Here is a 9408-nt window from a genome sequence, read left to right on the forward strand (position 1 = left end):
GTTGTGTTTATCACGATGTTTGATTGACGGGTCATTGACGACGATTGCCAGGATTCACGATTTTAGTAAAGGTTGTGTTTCTACTGAGAGAGACTCAGCTTGAACAAACCGCCTACTACACAAATGAATAATACACGTGTTATTTGAATATGTTCAAGTTTCTGATGATGTTCAGATGAGGATGATGTTCAGCAGGTCAAGTTGTACAAACACCTTGTCCTTTATTGAGAAGAAAGTAATAAATTATAAACAAATGTACAAGCAGTTTGACGCCCCTCCTCCCCTCTGGTTTCATTACGTGAGACAGTAAAGCATGCATATGGAAAGGTACACAGAAAATAGGTTCGATAAATACATGAAAGTATAATTTAAGAAAAGGAAAACATGATATATGAAAACGTTAAATTTTCAACCGTAATTCTCATCTCACACCCAGACATACGTGATTGATTGTGAAGTTGTGAACGTACTACAGTGCATGTATATTGATTGCTACTCCTGGGAACTTAGGGACTATATTTTATTATATAACCCAGATCTATTTATGCAATTGTGTGAATGAAAGCTGTGTATTTGTGTAATGCCATCAGAATGCATATGAGGGCGCCGTTTCACTGACAATCTTCATCATGACTGCTTTTGCTTACCATCTTGTGCACAACTGCATTACTGGAATTGAATGTTCAAGTCCCGAAATTAATATAAAAGAGCCTTTTGTTACAGTGACCCCTCCACAGGAAAAACAAAAACAAAAAGACGTGCCAGAAGCAGCGAGTGAATGTTTTCATCAGGAACATAAAGAGAAAGACTATAAATCACAAATAATTACATTCTCCACATTATAGAGAGGTTGACATACAATACTGTGTGATACATTCTCAATTAAGCTGTAAAACCTTTTGGATCAAACGTACCAATACCTTTATAACAAAACCATTCAAATCCCCTTTTCAACAAAAGACAAAGGTGATTTTTCTTATTCATGCTTGCTTTTTTCTTCTTCCTTTCCTCCACGTCTTACTTTCTGTTCTTGCACTCAAGCAGTTGTGCTGTCTAATTGAACTCTGTAAAGTCCCTGCAGATCCCCCGTACGATAGGCTGCTGGAACTGTGCAAGGCCGGTGAACTCGCGAGTGAAAAACACATGGCTTTCCTTGGGCTCGGACGCCATCGCCTTCAGATCTTCCATCGGAGCCCAAGCTACACCCACTGTAAACACGGTGATTCCTGTGAAGAAACAATTAGAACATGGTCAAGATTTCATCACACTTGTTTACTTTGTGAATGCACTATTGATATTTTGTGCTTAAATGTTCTAAATGTTCAGACCCAGGGACCCCCACCTACACCCTTACCACCTCAGGGACCATCACTATAAAAGTAAGACTTGATTTTGTTGGTAACACTTAATTATAACGTTAAATAAAAAAAACCTGGACCCTCAGGGGCCTGCAAACCAAGGTTCTAGATGAAATGTCAGTGTAAAAAGCATACCCTCCCTCTGGGCGGCCATAGCCGGCCCTCTCACATCATCGTAAGACTGTCCATCAGTGATGATGATGAGGAAATTCTTGTTGGTGCCTGTGCGGGGTTTAAAGAGACTCCGCATGGCAAAGCTGATGGCGTCTCCTGTGGCTGTTCCTCCGCTCATGTACGGGATGTTCTGCAGGGCCCTCAGAGCATTATCTTTTGTGGTGTGGTCATTGAAGTTGAACTCCATCCTTTGGTCGTAGGTGAACTGAATGGCACCGATGCGAGAGCCGATGTCAGAGATGTCAAAATTGCGCGCGATAGAGAGAAGAAGGTCCAGAACGAGCCGAAAGTTCCCATCGCCTACGCTGCTGGAGCCATCGATCAGGAAGCCCAGGTTCACTGAGTTATAGCATGTCTTGCTGCAGAGCATCTGATCAATGGAGCACAGTTTATGAGCTAGTGGCTTCACAAACTTATTGGTGCTGAACCAGCTGGGCATGGTGAAGGTGAAGAACTCATTGTCCTTGCACACCGCCTGTCAGATATATGTTGGTATGAATTGATTTCAACAAACTCAAATGTTACCACTTAAGATTTTTTTTTTTTCCCCCCATGAATTCATATGTGAAGCATCTTACCTTTCTCATGAAGTCTTGCTCGCTCACCAGGCTCATCTCCTCAGGGGCAGGTTTGGCGACAGACACAAAGAAGATGTTAATACCAGACTCTCTGGCTAAAATTGCTGCCTCCTCCACATTATCAGAAGGCCACCCATCGACAAACACCACAATGACCCGCGGGTAACCTCTCCGAACACCAAAATCCGGATTGAAGAAGTTCCTCACAGTGTGCAGAATGGCCTTACCTGTGCAAAAGGCAATAACTCAAGCCTGCCAAGTTCTGCTTATTGAAGCCAACTAAACCCATTATGTGTCAGAGATACAAGGAATGAGTTCATTACAAGATATTCTATATAGACACTATCTGTGACATGCTGTCAATTATCAAACAAAAGCATACTGAAAGTAAAAACAAGTGAAAAAAATGCATTTACAATGGAAGTCGATGGGGCAAGTCAGTTTAAAGATTTCAATGCACAAATGGGAACATTTTTGCATGCTACATTGTTATACCAGTAGGTGGCAACAAGTGACTCTCTTTTTAAATAATTGATTAATTTATTCAACTGGTTCCACAAAACTTGATTCCTTCAGGAAAAAATAAATAGCTGCCTTTGAGTAACTGAATCATTCACTCAACCAATCAGTTCAAAACACTGATGTTTGTTTCCCAGAGATGCGCAAATGCTGTGGCTTCATTTAGAACTGTTTTCTTTTGCAAAAATAGGCAAAGTTGCTGGTAGCACTGAAAACAGGGTTTTCCTTTCATGTTGACTTCAAATGTTTAAATAGTAGTTCACCCCAAAATTCTGCCATTATTTATGCATGATGGAAGTCAGTGGGCACCAGCAACTGGTTGGTTACCCACAGTCTTCAAAATCTCTTCTTTTATGTTTAACAGAAGAAGGAAATCTATACCGGCTGAGGGTGAGAAAATGACAGAATTTTCATCTTTGAATGAACGGTCTTGTAGTTGTACTTTCAAAACTGTGTATTTTAACATATTCTGGGACCTATTGATTTCCATTGTAAATGCCTTACTGAAAATGACAATTTGTTTTGTTTCGTCTTTTTTTTTTTACTTTTCAAAAAAAACAAAAAGATTTATTTGACATGCTCTAGATTCATTTCATCCAATCATTCATCTGAAATGTGAATAGAAGGTGAAGTTATAGACCTGTATTTGTATTGCCCCCAATGTATGGGATCTCTTTGATGGCAAAAGTCAGATCTTTGGCTGTTGTATAGTTTGACAAGTAGAATTCAATTCGGGGTGTCTCACTGGAAAGAAAAACATGAAGTTATACTCACTGACAAAGGGAAAAAATGCTAAAGAACCATGTGAGGATTTGCACAGATCACCTGGTTTGAATCACTCCTACATGAGGACCTGGTGTTCCAACCTTCAGCATGGCTACAAGCTTACTGACAAAGTTCTTCTGCAGGTTATACCGCCGCTGTCCAATGTTGTAACTGCTATCCAGCAGTAAAGCCATATCAACTGGGCAATCTGGAAAAACATTTACACAGCTCTTTCTTGTCATGATCATCATTTTGCTTTGACTAACAATTTAAATTGGATTAGAAAATCAGGTCATACAGACCCCTGTTTGCTGTTGTTGGAGGAGGAGGTTTCTTCACTGTTTTTTTGACTGGTTTCTTGGCTGCAAGGGAGAAGCAGGGATACTCAGTGTAGACTACACACGTCAATTATTTCCAGTGATCTAAACACTAGTTACCTGCTCCGGATACAACAGTGGCAGAACTGCTGGTTTGGCTGGACACTTCCAAAGGCAAGCTAATTGTTCCTGAGAAGAAGAAAAAAATGTAACCTGACAAATCTGTATTCACAAAAATTTGAACTCACTTTTATATTCTATATTGTATACACACTATATTATTTATATAGACCAACTGGCCTCACTTTTCCTAACATTATGACCTAGTTATACTTATTGAGATTAGAAGCACATCTTTTTTTAATCAGCCCCGTTATGTTTAGAAGTTCATCAAGAACTATGTATTATGATATTCTGATTATACTAATTCTAATATTATTGTTAAATTCAATATTAATATAATTATATTGAAATTATAAAATCATATTTTTATTTTTGACAGTGTGCTGAGCGAGTGAGTAAATACTACTCTATTGTCTGTAATACTTTGCATCTGTAAACAAATCTACAATTTCAAAATCAAAACAACACGCAAATTGTAATTGTCTCCACTCACTGGCCACAGTGAAAGATGAGCTCCATTGGGACAGGGACTGAGACTGGATGCCATGAGCGTAAGAGCTGAGGTAGTTTGTCCTCCCTTGCAGCCCGTGAACCTCCACGGGTCCACCAGATAGACCTATGATTCCTCTGTATGACAGACAAAAACTTTCGGAGTTTCTTACATAATTCTAGCAAGTCAGGAACTTTATCATTATTTCTGTGATTGTACCTGTGTATTGCTGCTCCACATATGCTGGAAATAGAGGCATATACCCCTGAACCAAACACTGACAGACTCCAGAGAGTGCAGTTTGCTGGGCAGAGCACTATCTGACGTGTGTCTGGTAGATCCACCGCACGGGTTCCACAGCTAATTGGTGTTGGAACTAAGAAATGTACAATGTAAGATATTACCTATATAATGATTATGTATCTGTCAATTAAAACAAATATGTTAAAAAAAAAAAAAAAAACTAAGTTAACTTGAAAAATATTTTTCCTCAAATGGTCTCTTTGCTATTAATTCAATTAATACAAAATAAACTAAATTAAATTAAAAAGTAAGTGTTTGTCATTTGTTACATAAAAATGTAGAGTGACCCTAACTTTTTAAAAAGATATTTTCAAAAGAACAAAATGTTAAATATTTTCTCTAATGTAACTCAATTCCTTATATTTAAAAGATGAAGAAAAAAAAAGAGAATTAAAAATGGAATTCACTGACCATTTAAATCAGATCCAAATGTGCAACAGGTCAAAGACAGGATACCTGTGAGAAGAAAAAAGAAAAAAAAAATTAATGCAATGACATCTGTGCATCATGGCAATAATTCAGAATAACATAAGAAATGTTCGGTAACAATCACTTTGAACAAACGAATCGCCTACCTAATACATGAAGTACAGCAAACCACATCGACATGGTTAATGAAGATATCTGTAGAGACAAAAGAACATTATACCAGGCAACAATGAATAGACACCATTTTTCAATCATTTTTATAAAGGTTTTTTTCTTTAAAAAAAAAAAAAAGAAAAAATCGTCTAAGGCTTTGAAATTTATCTTAATTTTTAATTTTATCTGGGTGTTGTAATATTTATTTTGCGCACAGAAGTGAAATCAGATATGATACAGGAAAAATGTAATCTCCCCAGACACATCCATCACAAACAGCTCCTTTGGAACTGCATACTTCAGTTAATCCACTCACGAATGAGGGAGACGGAGAGAGAGAGAGAGAGAAAGAATGGAGAAGAAAAAAATGCATATCTGGATGTATAAAATTAGCTCTATTAAAAAGCACCAAACAGCCAAAAATCATCAACCTATGAAGATTAAATCCAACTTACAGATATTGTGTAGGATGACGTTTCCTCAGCCTTAAAAGCTTTATATATAAAAAAATAAGGTAATTCCGTTATGGATGATATTCCAGAGGTGTCTGAATATTGAGGAAAGAGCTAGTCCTTTAAATAATGTCCCCAAAAACCCCAATGATTCTCTGCTGACATCACAAGAGGCGGGCCTTACATCCAAACCACCTGAAAAGGACATTGTTTTAAATTCTCCAGCTTTTTAGCCGTTTAGATATAATGTGTACTACAGTTTGTACCTATATAATAACTATATGCTTTAACACTGTGTAGCCTAATTTAATCAGTGATAGCGAGTAAAGAAACAGAGAACAAATGAATAAACAACAAATGAACGCCACCATGCACACGTCATGACTTCGGGTTGAAAACTTTACCTTGAGGCTAATGACATGTAAACAACCTCGTTTCAGTGCTACAAATATAATCTAAACTCAAAGTCATTTGAGAAGACCTTACTAAACAGAATAACAGGTAAAGCTTTTTATCCTAAATGACTTTCAGCATCAAAACACCTCTTGAACGAGGCTTATGCTGCAAAAACTGTAAATCATCCACAAAATGTATTCATCTTCGGTATACAGACAGTGCTTGGCATGTGAAAGGACAATTGGGTGCATTAGCATGAGACTGTCCTGCTTTCAAAGAGGTCTCTGTCTTCTCTTGGTAACTTTTATGTAATCATCCTACATCAGCTGAACTGTGGACCATTTCCAGATTTAATACTGGCAGCAAGCAGGAATACGATAGGTTCGTGTTTACTGTGGCATCTCACAACTCATTGGCATTTACTGATTAAGTGCTGTGGATGTTTGTAGGGGTACGTGGTATGCGACAAGGTGCTTATTCAGTGCGACAAATTAAAAACCTCTCATGGAATGACACTCAATCCATCTGTTATGAGCCTCTTTGAACAACTGCTCATTGTAACAACTGGGAACTGTCCCAGTGTCTCAATTAATAAATATTTCACAGCACACAAAGTCTATGTCGGCTAAAGCGGCCTTTCACAAGGAAATTCTTGTGAAGGTCATGGTGGAAACATCAAGTCTCCCAACCAGAGTGTGAACTTCCATATCAAGTAAAGCTTGGGCAGCTTAGGTAAACCAATAATGAGTCAATTCCAGCAGTTTAAGAAGCTTATTGATGTTGTGCCAAACTGGAACAAGAATTGGTACTTTAGATTGTGGCTAGAAGTCAATGAAGGCACAATCAGGTGGTCGTTAATAATGTGAAATAAATAAGTTATGAAGCACAATATGTGAATATTAGTGCAACATATAGACAGTTATTTCCAATTACTCCCAACTTACAATTTCATTAAATTAAATCTTAGTTTAAGGTCAGTAAGTTTTTCTTTTATTCAGTAAAAAGATTAAAAATAACAGTGAATACATTACAAATATTGTTACAGATATTGTGAAACTGAAGAAAAGGCTGCTGAAAATTCCACTTTGGCATCACAGGAGTAAAGTACATTTTAAAATATACTAAAACCAAAAACTGTTCAATTGTAATGTTTCCAAAACATCACTTTTTGTACTTTATTTGATGAGCATAAACACATTTTACTGAACCCAAACTTTTGAGCTGTAGAGCATTTAAGTGTGTATGAACAGCTAACTATTGTATTTAATAATGACCTCTAAATGATAGTGCTAAAAAAAGTTTTATCTTCTTACCTAAACGCATTTAAATGTTTTGTTTGATTTTTCTTGGAGAATTAGCCCAGCTCAAGGGGAAACAGTGTGTTCCCTTATGTAATAGCATGGGTTTTGTTATAATAGGTTAAGCAGGTGATGATTTCCTGTGATTTGGTATTACAGAGGTTGTTCCCATTGGGGCAGCTGATGGTCATATGGAAAAGTTGGCTTGACTCTTCTGGCTTTGTGCAGTCAGATGAAAAAGACTGAATTAAGGCGAAGTGACACACACGTTTCTTCCCAGGCCAGCATCGCACTGTCACGTTTCACACCATGTGAGACTTCATGGGAGATCCACAGCTTTCGTCCAAGAATGCAAAGACTACCGCTCCACTCCTTATAAATAGTAGTAACCGTCTAATACTTCGATGGATGGCTCATTTAGGCGACTGTCTTCACCTACACAAATATTAGCCTTGGCTAATCCTGCGTAGACTCGAGCCCAGATTTGTCCACTGTAAAGACAAATTTATTTTCTCCAAATAATAAAAAATAATAATAAAAAATGAGTTCATTCTCTATGTTGGAAAATACAATATTTCACGATTAATAGCCTATAAGAGAGCATATATATTAGGTTTCTAGTTTTTGGTGAAATATTCTCTTTATGCCATGCTCCACATTGCGAATACACCACAGCTAATGTGATACACATCGAAATGTGGGGAATAAGCAGAAGTTATATATATATATATATATATATATATATATATATATATATTTACTCAGCTTTGTAGGATCATTTATAGAAAGACATCGCCTAATACTCTGCACTCTCAGAAATAAAGGTTCAAAAGCTGTCACTGGGGCGGTACTTTTCAAAATGTACACTTTTGTACCTATTAGGTTCAAATATGTACACTTTAAGTACTAATATGTACCTTTAAGGTACCAAAATGGACCCTTTAGGTAAAAACACGTACCTTTTGAAAAGGTACTGCCCCAGTGACAGCTTTTGTACCTTTATTTCTGAGAGTGTGTTATGTACTTATCATCATCATCATCCTCCATTAGAACTAATGGACTTCTGGTTCAAGTGAATGTGTGGTACATTGTAGATAGCTTGACAGTGAGTGGCACTAGATTTGGCAATATGTTTACACTTAATGTTTAAAAGTTGTTAAAAGAAATTAAAACTTTTTTTTCAGGATGCATTAAACTGATCAAAAAATAACGATAAAGACACTATTTCAAATAAATGCTAATCTTTTGACCTTTCTATACATCAGAGAATTTTCATCAAAACAGCATGACACTGATAAAAATAAGAAATGTTTTTAAACACCAAAATCAGCATATTAGAATTATTTCTGAAGGATCATGTGAAGATGAAGACAGGAGTAATGATGCAAAAAAAATTCAGCTTTGCTATCACAGGAATAGCCTACATTACATTCACAAAATTACTGTTTTTTCTGTATTTTTGATCAAATAAATGCACCCTTGGTTAGCATGAAAGACTATTTTAAAAACTTTTAAAAAATAAAAATCATACCCACTACTAAACTAGGCAAGTGTATATTGGACATCTTCTCATCTCTTAGCAGATGCACGACTTTCGACTTTCTCTTAGGACTTTCCTCCCATAAATCATAAAATTATACAACATCACACTGATTAATATTTTCCAGAATTCATTATTTTTCAAACCGAGTAGTAGTCTTGCACCAAAATAAGCATATGGGGCCTGTGCCAAAAAAAAAAAAAAACCCTTGCATAACAGACCTACTTTAACCCCCGACACCGCTAATTTGAGAGAACATTCACCACAACCCCACACACACCACGAACCTCTTATTTTGTGACCACCATGTGGGACTAATTCTCTTGAATGTCATTTGAAGAGGGGACATGCTTGAGTAGAGTGTGTTTGAGTGCTGTGAATGGGGCAGGAGGAGGACATTTCCCACAACCGTAAGATCAGGTCACTGAGGACTTGAGGACATTACTTTGAGAAAAATCCCAGCTCGTATCCAACTTGCCACTTGCTCCAACCCTCTGGTACAGATTTCCACAA

At 37.1% G+C, this 9408-nt stretch overlaps 1 protein-coding gene across 2 annotated transcripts; it reads right to left on the reverse strand.

The window, feature by feature from the left end:
- Positions 1–114: 114 nt before the first annotated feature.
- coch (coagulation factor C homolog, cochlin (Limulus polyphemus)) lies at positions 115–5737 on the reverse strand. Of its 2 annotated transcripts, XM_058749761.1 has the most exons (12): positions 5665–5737; positions 5203–5251; positions 5039–5083; positions 4544–4700; positions 4328–4461; positions 3832–3900; positions 3697–3756; positions 3455–3602; positions 3270–3373; positions 2111–2337; positions 1494–2007; positions 115–1226 (listed from the first exon to the last, which is right to left on the reverse strand). In XM_058749761.1, exons 2-12 carry the CDS (start codon positions 5234–5236, stop codon positions 1054–1056), a joined length of 1665 nt encoding a protein of 554 aa, XP_058605744.1. In that variant the 5' UTR covers positions 5237–5251; positions 5665–5737; the 3' UTR covers positions 115–1053. The 2 variants fall into 2 exon arrangements, with proteins under 2 accessions (XP_058605744.1, XP_058605745.1); XM_058749762.1 differs by lacking the exon at positions 5665–5737 and having other exon boundaries at positions 5203–5300.
- Positions 5738–9408: the final 3671 nt, after the last annotated feature.

This window comes from Onychostoma macrolepis, chromosome 17 (assembly GCF_012432095.1).
Source record: "Onychostoma macrolepis isolate SWU-2019 chromosome 17, ASM1243209v1, whole genome shotgun sequence".
NCBI lineage: Eukaryota > Metazoa > Chordata > Actinopteri > Cypriniformes > Cyprinidae > Onychostoma > Onychostoma macrolepis.